The sequence below is a fragment of the Pelecanus crispus genome, chromosome Z (assembly GCF_030463565.1).
Source record: "Pelecanus crispus isolate bPelCri1 chromosome Z, bPelCri1.pri, whole genome shotgun sequence".
In the NCBI taxonomy this organism is placed as follows: Eukaryota; Metazoa; Chordata; class Aves; order Pelecaniformes; family Pelecanidae; genus Pelecanus; species Pelecanus crispus.
The window spans coordinates 69618855-69634685 of NC_134676.1; the positions used below are offsets into that span (position 1 = coordinate 69618855).

The window sequence follows — 15831 nt, forward strand, 5'->3', positions numbered from 1 at the left end:
TTCACAGATAAAGTAAACAAAACCAATGCTTTTTTTTTTTTTTTTAGTGCATTTAAAAGGTTTGTGTAACACGAGGCAATCCAGTAGCAGGTGGTTACTGTGTATGGTATGTAATATAAAAATCACTGTTCAGACAGCTTGGTCACCCACGCTGTGTTAATTACTTCTAGTAAAAGGCTTTATGACTTACCTAAGGCTTTATGATCTGGATTAATTAATTTTGCAGGCTATGTAATAATAACGCTACATAATAAATACACAGTTGACAGCAGGGATTTATTTTTCTGTGGAGGCGATCTGTAAATATGTTATGGTAACGTGATAAACATTTCAAATATATATAAACTGTTTTGGTATCCAAAATAATGCAAATATATGCAGGACCACTTAACTAAATGTATGAATTATTTATTTTCCAGTGTCTTTAATTCTACGTGGATTGTGATCTACCCAATATGATACTGGTGATTATTTTTCTCAGCTCAGATTGCTTTTATCCAAGATGCTGGGAAGCTACCACTGAAAAGATATTTTGGGAAGTAAACCTGACATGTACTTTCTTTAAGAACACCTTCTTTCTTAACAAATTAAGGAAAAGAATCCCTTCATACAAAAACATCTTTAGTGTACATCTGTAATGTGAGACTTTCCCTCACTCGCAGCCTTATAATTTAATATTTTGGCTCTTAAAACTTTTTTCAGTTCAAATCTACTTAGAATTACAATGTTAGTAGCAACATTTTAACTATAATCTTGGTTTTAATCCTCGTTTAACTTTCTCTTCCATTGTATCAAATATTAGTTCTCCGACCTAGGCATAGGTCCGTTTGTCCAGTGCACAATCTGGATAAAATGTTTGATTCTGCAAAGAAAAATATTTAAGTGAGAATAAAATTGAACTGATACAAATGGTGTGGTGTGCTTTGCCCATTGTTTATCATGACACAAAACATTCATCTGGAACTGTGATAGAACGTTCTCTATTTACATGTGGTGTCAGTGAGAGGTGTAATAAAGAAGGTATAGTGGGAAATTGTTCTTCTTTCCTTTGAAGCAGTTGTACACCTATGGAACTACAAAAATATTTTAACGAGCGCTTCTTGGGAAATCAGAGAGCAGCACTGATTTTTATTTTGTGTAATTTTTGCTTGTCAGACTACTTAGAGTACAACTTTGTTTAGAATGAAGTTTTTTATAAAACTACAGCTACTGAAATGCCTCTGTTTTAGATGTTAGAATGCTGAAAAAATACTAATTTTGTTCAGTTTTGAGACTGTAGTGCTCTACTTGTAGACTGTATAGTGCTAATGGGGTGACACAGCACGACATGCTATATTGTCACTCTTGCGAGCCTTCTGAACTGTAGGGATCATTTCTACAAGTAGAGCCTCAGCTACATTTCTATAACCTTGCTATCTCTGAAATCAAAAAAGTGACTTAATTGTGATGGTCTTTTCTAATAAAGGATTGTGATCACAGTTAACTGAAATGAGACTAATTTTTCTTAGACAAGAGAGAGTTTGTCAGGGCATCTGACAAAGTGTTTCCTATTTATCACTGTACTACTGCCGTCTGAGTTTAGCTATGAAATACTGGCCTGTAAGATTAAGGCTGTATTACCCAAGAACCACCCTGTTCCCCAGTAGGTGTAGTAAATGCCGGTTTGGTTGCTAGTCAGGAAGAAAGGAAGGTATGCCAAAGTGTGGTGTTTCTTTGCAATCTCCCTAGTCTAAGCCAAAATGTTTATAACTTCACAAATTAATCGTAGACTTCCTTATGCCCTTAATTTTGTCTGCAGCATACATGTAAATACTGGTAAACCTTTTGTATCTGCATTAATAAGTTGGGTGTGTACCATTTCAAGCTTTATCCGAGAGGAACTTCAACATGTTCTGTGGGTTCTCATCTAAGTTACATACCATTGAGTTCTGGGCACAAATACCTGAATTGGAAGATGTGCAGAGAGCCATAAAATGTAACACTGACGGTAGTGATGTAAGACAAGAATGCGTAAGGCTTGAATTAGTGGTGCTGAATAGAGGTTATTATGGCCAGAAAATTTGAAAGACGATATTACCGCTAGAAAAGTTCAGCATCAGTGAAGGGCAGAGACTTGCGTAGTGTGTGGGCAGTCCTTTATACTGCCGTTTCTGTGCTGAGAGAGCAGGGAAGTTTTTTTTCCACAGTAACTTACCATTGGTATGATAATTTTACAGGTTAAAGTCTGAAACACTTACTGATAAAGACCATGGCATGCCAGAATTATTCATTAGTTACAAGGGGGACCCTGCTGATATGAATGCCGTGGAGATGGCTGTACAGATGCAGAAAAACAGAATGAATGAGAACAAATGGGATGGATTCCTTCTTACTTCCAGACAATGCAGTGGAAATGAACTGCCTTGCAGTCAGCCCCTGCCTGCTGCAACTCAGGCAAACATGGAGGAAGATGAATTAAAAATAGTGGAATAGGATAGTGACTGCATGTAACAGAATATCCACCACTAACTCAGCAGAACAAATTAATACCCTGCAAAGACCTTTGCTAAAGAGGGCATCGTCTGCACAAAAGTACTCCTTTAGCTATGTAGGCAGGCTAGCAGGCCAAGTCAGCATCAAGACAAGTTTCCTCAGCTTCCCCTTAGCTTTGCAGGATCAGACCTGAGCTGAATACAAGCCATTCCCTGCCTGTTCTGAGCCATGAAAGTTATCTATATTTATGAAAAGAGGTACCAATAAATTAAGACTAACAGAGTTAGACTGTGGGTAGGTAGTGCCACTTGTACAAACTGGATGATCCCCCTGGCCCCATCCCAGTACATGGCAACTGTAGCCCAAAGCCCCTGAGCCTGAGGATGGCAAGGAGCATGCTGACATTTGGTTCAGTGTTAGGCAGTCCTGCAAAGAGCGGGGAGTTGGACTCGATGATCATTACGGGTCCCTTCTAACTCGAGATCTTCTGCCATGATTTTTCTATTTCACACATTTTTATCTGCATTTCTACAGCAAGTTTCTGGAGTCTGCATTTGGTAAGCTGTCAGCATTTGAAGGTTTCACTAAAATTTATACCTTAAAAAAAAATTGCTCTTTGCAAGTTTGAACCTTCTGAAAGAAGAGACTGTCGCATATATGTAAAAAGTTTGATATCCCGTACTGACGATGCAAATAAAACTCCTGCCATATAAATGCTGTTCTGTACTCTGCCGCGAATACTTTATGTGAACACGAAATATAAAAGTAAATAAGTAAGATACATAAATGTATGTACTAGTATGTACTAAAAAAACGCAAACTGGATACATGTTGCATGACAGATTATTATGGGCTCCGTTTTTGAAAACGCTTCCCTAATTTATGGGGGGGAAATGCGACAATTAAGCAGCGGTGCTCGCGCCCTTCGCGTTCTGCGGAAGCTAACAGCGCAGCACGCCGCTTTTCTTCCTCAGCTGTGCCGGGGGAACGAGTAATCCCCAGTTTGCTGACTGACAGGCGAAAAGCGGCCGTCATTTATCCCAGCGGGGCTGCTCAATATTTCGGAGTTTCCCTGTAACCGCGACGGCTCCAGGCCGGTCCCTCTCGTGAGCCACCGCGCTCAGCGATACCGCGGGGCCCCATCGCCGCCGCCCCCTCCCCGCTCACCGATACCGCGGGGCGCCACCGCCCCCTCCCCGCTCGCCACCGCCCCCTCCCCGCTCGCCACCGCCCCGCCGGCCGGAAGCTGCCGCCTCCCGGGCGCAGGCCGCTCGGCCGCCGCAGGTGCGGCCGCCTGGGCGGGGCGGCGCAGGTGCCGAGGGCGGCCGGGCGGGGAGCGGAGCGGAGCGGAGCCGAGCCGAGCCGCAGCGCCGGGGGCTCCCGGGCCGGGCCCCTCACGCACTCTCCAGAGGGATCGCCCCCTTTGCCCCGCCCGGCGCCAGCCGCCCTTCGGAGCCCGCGGCAGCTTCCTCCCGTCGGGTGAACGCTGAGGGGCCGAGCGGGGCTGGCGAGCGCCTGCCGCCGGGCCGAGCGCCAGCCATGTCGAGGAGCGCCGGCTCGCAGGGCGGGCGGCCCGGCAGGTCCCTGCTGCCTCGCGGGGCCGGCCAGAGCTCCCCGCTCCCCAGCGACGCGGAGCTGGGGGCCGCCGCCGCCCCCTTCCCGCCGCCCCCGCTCCCCCTGCAGCCCCCCTTCGGGCCCGACGCCCAGCCCGGGGAGCGCAGCCCCGGCCCGAGCGGGCCGGCCGAGCTGAAGCCGGTCCGGCGGTTCATCCCGGACTCGTGGAAGAACTTCTTCAAAGGGAGACGCGCCGGCGGCTCCAGCTGGGCCAGCACGGCCTCCGACATCAGGTACGTCGCGGACGGGGTCGAATGCTCGCCGCCGTCCTCGCCGGCCCCTCGGCAGCCGGAGCCCAGATCGGTGCCCGGCTCCTACAGGGATCCTTACGGAGGCTCGGGCGGGAGCTACAACTCGCGGAAGGAGGCGGAAGCCATGCTGCCCGGGGACCCCTTCGGGTCGCTGGAGCGCCGCGCTGCCCCCGGCCAGGCGTACAGCGAGCGGCTGGAGGCCTACACCCAGCGCTACGCCTACATGAAGTCCTGGGCCGGCCTGCTCAGGATCCTCTGCGTGGCGGAGCTGCTGCTGGGTGCCGCCGTCTTTGCCTGCGTCACGGCTTACGTGCACAAGGATAACGAGTGGTACAACATGTTCGGGTACTCGCAGCCCTACGGCTACGGGGCCGGCAGCGCCTACGGAGGCTACTCCTACAGCGGACCCAAAACGCCCTTCATCCTGGTGGTGGCGGGAATGGCGTGGATAGTCACGATAGTGCTGCTGGTGCTAGGCATGTCGATGTACTACCGGACTATCCTCCTCGACTCCAACTGGTGGCCTCTGACCGAGTTTGGAATTAACGTGGCCCTCTTCTTTCTGTACATGTCGGCTGCCATAGTGTACGTCAATGATACCAACCGAGGTGGGCTCTGCTATTACCAGTTGTTTAAGACGCCGATAAATGCATCTTTCTGCCGTGTAGAGGGAGGTCAGACGGCGGCAATCATCTTCCTGTTTGTCACGGTGGTCATGTATCTAATTAGCGCAGTGGTTGCTCTGAAGTTATGGAGGCATGAAGGAGCTAGGAGGCACCGGGAATTAATGGAGCGAGAGGTAAGTCATTAGTTACCATTTTGCACCTACTGACTATGGAGTGATGGGGAGCAGCTGTAAGATCTTCCCATGCCGTAGACGGAGTCGTGTCAGGTGTCTTCTCTGCAGCAGCTCCGTAGCCTTTGAGGGTGAACGTTCACAAGTCTTAACAGTATTTGAGATCACCAAATGAAAGGCGCTTTTAAGATGTCTGATCCAAATTCTTGGACTTTTTTTTTATTTTAATTCACTTTGGTAAGGAGCTGGCTCAGTTCTCTTTGTAATACTCAGCTCTTCCTGCGTCAGCTGATGAACTACTTCCTAGTGTGTATTTTCCAAACAAAGGAAGAAATGAATAGTGTGCTTGTTCAGCTGTTCAGTAGGGTTAGGCTTAAAGCCACCTAGCATGTATTTGAAGACTCTGCTTTCAGCACATTAAGTGCTAGTGCAAATGACCATACAAATGTGAAATACTTATTTTTCCTTTGCAAGCAAAACGCTAAGCTACTTCTTTATGTCTTTTCAGTTTTCCTTACATTAGGTATCGGAAAATAACAGAGTTGGTGACATTTTAATCAACTTCATCTTTTTCACATCAAGTATTTCAGATTGCTGCTGACCTTGTCCTTACTAGAAGCATTCAATGCTTGCCTGATTAATGATAAACTGTCATAGTAGACAACACTATCAACTAGAGAAATCAAAATCGTTTGTAGAACACCTCTTTCACATGAAAGCACCACCAAAAAAACCCTTTAAAAATTACTATGTGAATTAAAAAAAAAAAAATTAAAAATGTAACATGTGAAGCCTACATAAGCCTAACTTAAGGAGGGGCCACCATTTAAGTGATTTAGTAGGAGAGAGTGAGTTTATATTTCTTCTGCTCTGTGACTGCAGTCTGATTTGCAGCATTTTCATTTAGCATTGGTTTCCATTCCACCATCTTCCATGAAACTTGAGGCTCCCCTTTTGAAAAGTACATTGCAGCTCCTTTAATAAAAGGTTTTTAACTAACTCTTAACATGTCCTGCAAGAATGAGGTGATTGCTGGAATTATACGGAAAGTGTTCAATCACTCTTCCCTGTTACTATCCATGTTCATTTATTCCAGTTACTTAATATTTCTAAAGGGAATACTTTTGTAATATAGGCTAGGCTCTGGAGAGTGCTGTGCAAAAAGGCTGCTGGTTGAGCTACCGGTTAGTGCACTGTTGTGTTTTCCAGGCAATGAATTCAGCTGCAGAGCGTCAGTGAGTTAATATGGGCTGGAATGTGAAATAATAAAGGAGACTGGGAAGTGGACAGAGTATTTCCTGCAAGCTGTTCCTTACAGCTATGCTCTGGGAGATCCTGTCATAAATTTGGGTGTTTGTTTTCGTTCCACTGTTCTTAAACAGTCTTTAAATCAATTGATCTGAAAACATTCCTCATGCTAAATTTCTTCATATCTAAATATAAATGTAATTATCTGTACAGCAAGATTTTGAAAAAGTTTGGATTTTAAGAGTCTGTGCTTTTGCATACTGTTTTTACTGAAAATAAAACTTACAATTATTTTCATTTTTTGATAGATGAAAACACAGTCCTCTTTTCCAGAAAAGAAGGTAGGAAATAGGAATTTATTTTTCTGTTTACTGGTATTTCCAAATGGTTGTCCTTTTTCTTGTGACTGTTTTGATTGACCTGTCTATTTATTTACTTATTTGGCTTGGAAGAGATTAGGTTTAATTCTTTAATGTAGTCCGGACAGCATTCTCCTACCTACAAGACGCAGAAGAAGCTTGTAAAAAAGTTACTACTAGTTAGGTTAGGTTAGGTTACAAAATTTACTGTAAATAGCAAATGCGATGACTGCCTCCGTATGTGCTCTTACCCTCTTTTATGAAGTGACAAGTTCTGTAGCAGTTACCACAGAGTTTGGCAGACATGGCTAGAGCAGTAGGACATCTGATGTGCTGTAGGTTTCGGAGACTCTTTCCTCCTGGCTGTCTGCTTCATCTGCAGGAGAGCCAGCAGAAGTGCAGTGGTAGGTGCCCTGTGAGTTGAGCTTATTCCGGTGTGTCTCAGACTGCTCCAAAGACCTCCTTGCCAGTTTTGAAGTATCAGCAATTTTAGTGCTTTTGCCGCTCAAAGATGCGGTTGCATATGCTACAAAGATTGTATAGGATCTTAACAGCAGACATTGATGATTCCCAGAGAATTTATGGTGTATTTATTTCAGTCTTAAATGTCTCCTGTTAACATACTGTGAATTTCCTGCCACTGTTTTTCTCTGTTGCTTCAGTACAGGATCGGGATCCTTTTTTATGTGTTCCAACAAGACTCCATGTGCTCTTATTTCTGGATCATGGGATAAATTGTGCAGTAGAACACCAGGGGAAAAGGGAACTCCAGAGAACTGAGTGATTCCTGTTCTTTCACAAATTAGATGGATATCCAAGGAAAACTTCCTTAAATTATTTTTTTAAGACATACAAGACAAATCTTTCTAAGCCCCTGGAAGTATTTATCTGTCATTGTACCACTGTTAGGACAAACTGAAGATGGATACTGTGTGAGAAACATTACTGTAACTTTTTATTAATTTTCCAATTTATAATAAGGGCTGTAAAATATGTATGATTTGCTTCTACTGCTGCTCAATACTTGTGTATCGGTCTTCAAATGAGTTGGGTATTTTGTGGTTTATGTATATTGCATTTGAAGTAAAACTCACTTCATTAAGAACTACTTTTTTTTTTTCTTTTAAAACAGTATGAAAGTGATGACAGACCAAGAGAAGAGGTCACTTACAGGCAGCTTAAATCAGTGGAAAGAAAACCAGAACTACTTAATGGTCATATACCTGCAGGCCACATTCCTAAACCTATAGTGATGCCAGACTATTTAGCGTAAGTGATTTGACTTTGATGAACAAACTTCATGGAGAATACTTGAATGATGTTTTGTGCTCAGCATTTCTCATATATACACTCATGGTTTCTCTGCCATGCATGTGCTATGGGAACTCATAATTCTTTATGAAGTTAATGTTAAAAATAGAGAGAACGGGGGCTGGTATCAATGGCATAGAAACAGTAATATAAATAAAGAATCTTAAATTTAAAAAAAAAAACCACCCAAACCTCAAATGTTAAAGCAGAATGTTTTAATCTAGCAACTAGATTACTTGCAACTGCCAAAGGAACAGAAGACCACCACTCAGACAATTTAGAAAAAAATAAAATACGTGGGAAATTACTTGTCTTTTTAGCCCCTGAGATTTGACTGCTCTTGTATTTTCTAAGTGCTAAATCTAGAACATGTTCCCTTTTAAAGGCTAGTCCTTTCCATGGTGAAGTATAAGATCATAAATTAATTTTTATACTATTTGCCATGGCCTGGGGCACAAACTGAAACACAGGAGGTTCCAGATGAATATTAGGAAAATCTTTTCCACTGTGAGGGTTAGCACAGGTTGCCCAGAGAGATTATGGAGTCTCCATCCTTGGAGATATTCAAAAGCTGTCTGGACACAGTCCTGGGCAGCCAGCTATAGGTGGCCCTGCTTGAGCAGGGGGGTTGGACTAGGTGACCTCCAGATGTCCCTTCCAACCTCAACCGTTCTGTCATTCTGTGATTTCAATGCTTTACATACATGCAAATTTCAGCAGGTTATGAGATTAGCAAACTATAGAGAAATACACTATCAAGGTGAAGGGTCCATGTGTTTGTTGAAGTCCGATCTCTAAAACTAGTCCTTGAAAACTTTTTTTTTTTTAAAGGAAATACCCAGCAATTCAAACAAATGAAATGCGAGACCGGTACAAAGCAGTATTCAATGATCAGTTTGCTGAGTATAAGGAACTGTCTGTGGAAGTTCATGCTGTATTAAAAAAGTTTGATGAGCTGGATGCATTGATGAGACAGCTTCCTCACCATCCTGAAAGCATATATGTAAGTACCTGTGAAATGGGTTCATGGAAGACAGGTGTGGTATTAGGTGATTTCTGACTGTCTTTAGTTAGAGCACAATGTCTTGTAATGCTGGTGGTGACTTGGTGGGAGAGAAGGTTTCCCCAATATGTTATTTCTTGTTTGGTCATCAGTCAGGGATACCAAGTTGCAATTAAGTTGTATACCTGTTTTTCTGGATTGGGTTTTCTTTTTTCATGCAAGTAGCTTTGAAGTTTGAGTAAGTCACAATTCAGGTACTTTCACTATTTCTCAAGTACGAGATTTACAACTGAAATGTTACAGCTAGAATGGATTGATCAAATGAGAATTTTACTTCTGACAAGTATTTTGTAGAATTTACAGCAGATGTGGAGCACGCTCAAAATGTTTTAAAATGTGTGGTCTCTCTCATTAGGAACAGGAAAGGATATCAAAAGTTCTGCAAGAATATAAGAAGAAGAAAAATGTGAGTGTTTTCAGCTTTACATTGCTAGTGAATCTAATGAATAGCAAAAAGAGTGTAAATAGCCAACATGTCTGACACTAGGTGCAATGCTCCTAGCTCAGGGTATCCGTAGCTGCTACAGGGCTTTGTATATTTTGTCTTTTAAAACTTTGGCAAAGTTAGGGCACAACCCACTCCACTCATGTCAATAGCCTCTTTTGAGAATAATAATTCCATTAGCCAGATAGGGGGGGAAACCCCAACAGTTAAGCATTTTAATCTTCTGAGAGTATGTCTCATCTCTTAGCATTCTGCATTCAGACGACTGGTTCTTTCTGGGGTCCAGTTCATTTATATTCACTGACTGACACAGCCAACAGATAAATTAACAACAGAAAACATAGTCTTACCCCTGAAAAGAAGTTTTGTATTTTCTTTGCATGGAACGTAGACTCTCAAAAAGTAATTTTCCGTGTAACCCAAGAGGTTTCACTTTGTCATTTTTAAATGCGGGCAGTAAATATGTACATGTGTTCCATTAAAAACATAATACATTACAAATACCTCCCCCCCACCATGGGATTCAAATTTTGTGTCCATGTTAAACTTCATTGCTTTTTTGCAGGGAGGGATTTATTAGACATACCACAGCACACGGATAAAATGTAAATCATGTAGTACAATGTAATTCGTATTTGCAGATTTCTGTTGAAAAACCACTCTGTTTACTAAGTAACTACAGGACATAAAAGCAGAACCTCTTTTTCCAGCTTTCCATGAAGGAAGGGGAAGCAGGAAATAAGAAATTGTGGCCAGGGAAAAAGAACGTGATTTTGGAGAATATTTATCTACTGTCCTTAATCAAGAACATAACTGATCATAGACTACTCTTGGAAGAGTCTGAAAGTGTAATATATTAATGTAAAGGTTTTTGTATTTTTGGCAGGATCCTGCATTTCTGGAGAAAAAGGAGCGTTGTGAATACCTAAAGAATAAGCTTTCTCATATAAAACAGCGAATTCAGGACTATGATAAAGTTATGAATTGGAATGTAGAAACTTAGCTATGCCTTCACTTTGTGGATATTATTTTCTATTTTTTAAATCAATATGCTTATTTTAAACTATTTATTTACTCTCAGAACAATACACCTATGGGGATTGCTTAATCACTTTGTCACTTATTTAGATGTTGTACATTACCGTTAGGTTTTGTATGCAGATCCAATTTTAAATCAATGTAGTGAAGTTACTGGATAAGTTTAGAAAACATGTGCTAACGTTCTGCTTTTATTAGACAATACACAACCTGGCCTCTTAAATATGAACACTTTATTTGAAAATTCTGTATTTGCAAACTTGCAAAGCCCACCAGAGAAAGCAGTTCTAAATACCATGTCAAAAGTTTGCACAGAAATGACATTAACAATTTCAGATTTTATTTATAGGTGACATTTAATGATATTAGAAAGCATTGAGCTGTTCTTTCTGGCTGGGTTTTGGTGGAGTGCTTAATCATATTGAATAATTTTGGCAAGTCAAAAATTAGTTCAATAAGACTTCCTGTATTGTATTTCCAAATGGTTTGCTGTATGTGAGAAATAATCCGGAATTTCACCCAACAATAGGTGCAAAATAACTTCCTATTTAAGCAACTGTGGTGTGGGGGGGTGGTTGTGGAGTTTTGGTTTGGGGGGGGGGGGGGGTATTCCTTTCTTCAGAGGTGATGCAACAGATTTATACATGGCCTTAAAGGAATAGAGGTATGGGATCAGACTCATGTTAGTGTTCCATTAGTGTTGCTATAGGCCAGTATGCTCTGCATACCTTTTCTGGGTCATCTTAGTAGGAATCCATGGGTTTAAAGGCAAAACACTTTACTCTTCATCAGCAAGTAACAGGACTTTTTGTCTAGGCAGCAGCTGTTTGTGAACTTACCATTCAGAGAGTAAGTACAGCAAAATTAATTCTCATTCAAAGTATAAATTATTAGTATCCTTTATAAGGCCAGGTAAAATATTTTAATAGACATGCTTTCCAGAGCACATCTGCATAAATTCAATATGCATTTTTATATTTTATCTTGGGGATAACTTTGTATATGCAAATGTTTTCATAAGCCAGTAAATTTTCTCTTTGTTTCCTTTTTCACATCTTTGTTTACTTTTTTTACTTCCTAAGTGTTAGAAGCATTGATAGTTTCTTTGTACAGTTTTCTACAGCTGCAATTTGTCTGTTCTGAAATATATTTTAATTTGAAAAAAGAAACCCACCAGCGTAGCCATGTTGTTCTGTTGCTTACAAAGGCACTTTGCTAGAAGAAGGTGCTCTGATTAAGGTTATTTCAAATTTTTGTTAGCAATCATTTTTTCTTTAAAAGAAAGTTTTTAACTTTTGCCTTAATGTAAAGGCAAGACATCAGGAAATCCATTTCCAGTTCAGAACACTGATGTTAGTACCACCTCTGTTCTTCAGTACTGGAAATGCATTAATATACCTTGCTCTAGCAGTTATACCCCTTCTGATTTCTGAGCCCTTATCATTCACGCTGCAATCCTGATGGCTACAAACCCACTTTCATACTTACAAAGTTGACATTCCAGTTTTATCAGCCACTTAATTCCAAGAGTGTTAGTGGATGAAGTAAATAACACAAGACACTATAGGAATGCTGAAGAGAATTTGAAAACTTGGTACCTCTTCATTTGAAAGCCTTCAGTCTCATCTACCTGGAAGGTGTCTGAGTATTTTAATCAGTCTGAAATCAGACAACAGTCAGTGCTACCCCTTGTTTTCCCTCTCTTTTCAGGTGCCTTGCTCTCTGGTTCAGGTGTCTATTCTTTTCAAAGAGGAAACTGCTCTACCTTATAAAGCAGCTGGGCCAAGTGTTTTATATCTATTGTGCTGTCTACTTGTTAAACTTTTCTTTGTAGAAGAGGTCCTTGTCCAAATCCCTGCAATCTAAATGACCTCTCACTGTACAGCTGTTTCTCATTTGTTCCCAGTGGGAGTTCTGGGCATTGCATCAGTACCAGGAGAAGAAGATTAATCCAAGTTTAAGGATCAACTGATGTTTATAAAGTGCTAAAAAGAAGCTGACTCTGACGTTTTCTTTGGAAGATTCACAGTCTGCACCCTTAATAGGTCATCTTCCCGTAGGACACTGAGACCCAGCTCCAGGCTCCCTTTGACAGTGGTCTGGGTTTCAGCCTGAGGAGCTGGCTCCTGGCCCCTCAGACAGTGCCTGCATAGCCTCTGCAGAACCATTGTGCTTCTCCTTTCCTGCAAAGTTTCCAACAAATGGGTTGGGAAAAGGGGACACCATGCCTGTGGTTGGAATGAGGAAATAAATCAAGCAGAGACAGTGTGTGTAGAAGATATGTAGGAATACTCCCTTCTGCCAGCCTTTTGGCTTTCAGATGGGATTAGTGCAGTGCATGGCAGTGGGGCGCACAGAGCATGGAGCCCCAGGAGAAGGCATTTACTTTCACAGCTTGGGAAGTCCAGCAGGGCAACGCACTGCGACCATTACAGTACATTACTTGCTCAGTCCCGGATCTGTTACGGACCTCAACTCTGCTAAGCAGGCACTTTTGGCGCATGCAATTGATGAGCTGGTTTTGCTCTAGCTTTTTAATGGACAGCTGAAAAGGGTCTTGTCAACAGTGCTCTGAGCATGCCAAAGAAAAAATGCTAGTTTACGAAGCATTTTCATTTTTCAGAGAAACTGAAATTAATGAAATAAGAATTAATGGCTAGGAGTTGAAGCCAGTCAAATGCAAGACAGAAGTTAGGAGAAAATTGAGTGAGAGCTAGTTACGCCCAGCAGTATCAGGGAAAGTGGTCTCTTATCCTTAAAGAATAGAAGGTATGCTTCAGGTAGAACTAGCGATTAGATGATTATAACCTCAGTCTCTCTATGCAGTCTCTCTGGTCTCAACTCTGTGAATCTACATTTTTGCACATACGTGTAAACAGTCTGCTATGTGGTCTTACTTGTGTGACTGGGTTTTTGCAGAAGGTAGTTAACATTTGGATGTTACCAAGTCATATTGCCCTACATCAATGGGCATACAGGGTCCACTTTCAGTTACAGCCTGTAACAAGAACTTTTACCCTTCAGTCTTCCTCTTGGAAAATGCCTGCCTGGCTCCACAGATCTACAAAGGGAAATGTCCAAGAGACTTACAGTTTCCAGGAATGTAATAGTTTTCAAACTGGACTTGAATAAATCAATAAAAGGGCTTTTTTTTTTTGTCTTGATAAACAGCTGGATATCCTTGATCAAGATAACTGTGGCAGTATCTGCATACTCTTTATTAATGTGTACATTTTTACAGGTAAAGCAGCATAAAACCAATGTAACCAAAAGTTTGTATCGCATAGCGGGGTGGACTAGCTTTCATCACAGCTTATCAACTAAAAATACTCCTGGCAATGAAAAACCTAATTGATTTGAAATTGTACAAAAAGCTATCCAGTATTTAGTTTATTAAGCTCAAAATTGTGGTGGGATTTGAAGCATTTGGACAATCTAATCTACAAAATGATTGTATAACCTGCGTTCCTGTCCAGTATTGAAATTCTTGGCCTTGACAATAAAAAATATCCTTTTTCTGAGAGGTCTCATTTCTCTCTTCTTCTATTAAAATTGTTTTATAATGTTTTATAAATTGGACTTTTTCCTTCTTAAGAAAGGATGGCATGTGATCTAATGGAGGTGATCAAACTACAACTTTATTTTGGTTCCTAGAAGCAAAACTTGACTTCTTAAACTAAAGAATTCCCCTTTTTCCATCTTCAGTAGTTTTCATTGCTTTCCTTCAAAACATCTTGGATTTTTCCCAGGTATGGTTTAACTGAAAGCTAATTAATTTCTCCTCTGTTTCCCCTATATTTATAAATTGCTCTTGGTAAATGCAACAGGCTGAAGGATACAGAAGCAATGAGCTTTCCCCTGCTCCTATTTAAGGAAATGTTACTACTATTTAAATGTTTTCTTCCTCATTTATTGTCTTACTTGGATGCAGAGTGACACCCCTTAGAAACGGATGCTCGGCAACTTTCCTGTAATTCAAGGGGTCAAACCCAGCCTTGGCACACTTCCACTATGTCCAGTAAAGTTACGGTATGATTGCTGTGCAGAGAAATTGGCTACAACTATTGCTAGCTTTATTGAGCTAATCCTCACTGTGATGCTTAGGAAATAGAAACTTTGGTGACATGAGATGGATCAGTGCTGCTTGGAATTATTTTAGGCAGAACGTAATCACATAACATCAAAGTACCTGAAACTAATCTGTTACCTCTTTTTGTATTTTGATGTTAATCTGAAAAGATCTCAAACGCTTTCTGCGCATGAGAGAGTACACTTCTGCGTAACTGCATTTTCTTCTTGCTTGTGTTGTGGGAAAGCAAACATTTGCAAGCTTTTAAAACACCATGTAGTTTTCACTCTAACAAAATAAGTAATTTGATACATTCTTACAGTTCTAGAATCTGCACTGTAATTCTGTTTAAATATAGCTAAAGCCCTTGTGGAATTACCAGAACATGTAAAACAGCTATGATGTATTCTTTCATCCTGAAAGACTGCTTATTCCCTACTGTTCCTAAAATATGTGCACTCTGTAGATGTCATTGGGTTTATTCCTGTCTACCTATAATTGAGCAGTTACAGTAATTTTCCTTTTCTACACTGTGTGTAGTAGTCTGTTCTGGAGATGCATAAAAATTATATATAGGCTTGTGTAAATGATATGTAAATCATCTTTTTCTTTTTCACAGCAGATTTCAGATCTTGGTAGTTTTGAATGTTTCACAGTTCTGATCCTGTTTTTCTATCAGTGAGTTTGTTCCGCTAACAAATCTGTCCCTCTGTTCCCTTGTACTCTTGTCTTTTTTCCCTACTGCCTCATTCTGACAAAGGCCAATCCATCCTATGGCAACATTTTGTCACCATGTCTCCTTGTCAAGTACCCTAACATTAATTCGTACAACTGAAGATGCTTTTCTTCTGTTTAAACAAATCATTCTCTAGGTTTAACAATGTGAGCTAGCTGCTGTTGTAAACTCCTGGATGTAGGGACCATGTTCTTCATTTGGCATGTACTGGTATGGTATTACTGCAGAACTGTTTGTCAGTTTCTGGGCATAGCAAAATATGGGTAATAGAAGAAAGTTACTGTTACATAGTTAAACGTAGTTTTATAATCTTTACTACAGCAGTTGTGAAAGGTGTTTAATTAACATCTATAAATATAACATTGCATTTTCAGTGTGAGATGCACAACCTGTTTTCTTCCTGCATATGAAGATAATCACTATCACAAG

General features: G+C 41.1%; 1 protein-coding gene across 1 annotated transcript; it reads left to right on the forward strand.

Annotated features, from left to right (window-relative positions):
• The first annotated feature begins 4011 nt into the window (after positions 1 to 4011).
• Positions 4012 to 10562, forward strand: MARVELD2 (MARVEL domain containing 2). The gene is made up of 6 exons (XM_009485218.2): positions 4012 to 5136; positions 6690 to 6722; positions 7873 to 8009; positions 8883 to 9054; positions 9470 to 9520; positions 10446 to 10562. The coding sequence occupies exons 1-6, from the start codon at positions 4012 to 4014 to the stop codon at positions 10560 to 10562; spliced, it is 1635 nt and encodes a 544-aa protein (XP_009483493.2).
• The last annotated feature ends 5269 nt before the right edge of the window (positions 10563 to 15831 follow it).

What these genes read in the sequence shown, in the direction of transcription:
- MARVELD2 (XM_009485218.2), top strand. Translation starts at nt 4,012, where the DNA reads ATGTCGAGGAGCGCCGGCTCGCAGGGCGGGCGGCCCGGCAGGTCCCTG. An exon ending in GGGAATTAATGGAGCGAGAG is followed by an intron (nt 5,137 to 6,689) that starts GTAAGTCATTAG and finishes ATTTTTTGATAG; the next exon opens with ATGAAAACACAGTCCTCTTT. An exon ending in GTGATGCCAGACTATTTAGC is followed by an intron (nt 8,010 to 8,882) that starts GTAAGTGATTTG and finishes TTTTTTTTAAAG; the next exon opens with GAAATACCCAGCAATTCAAA.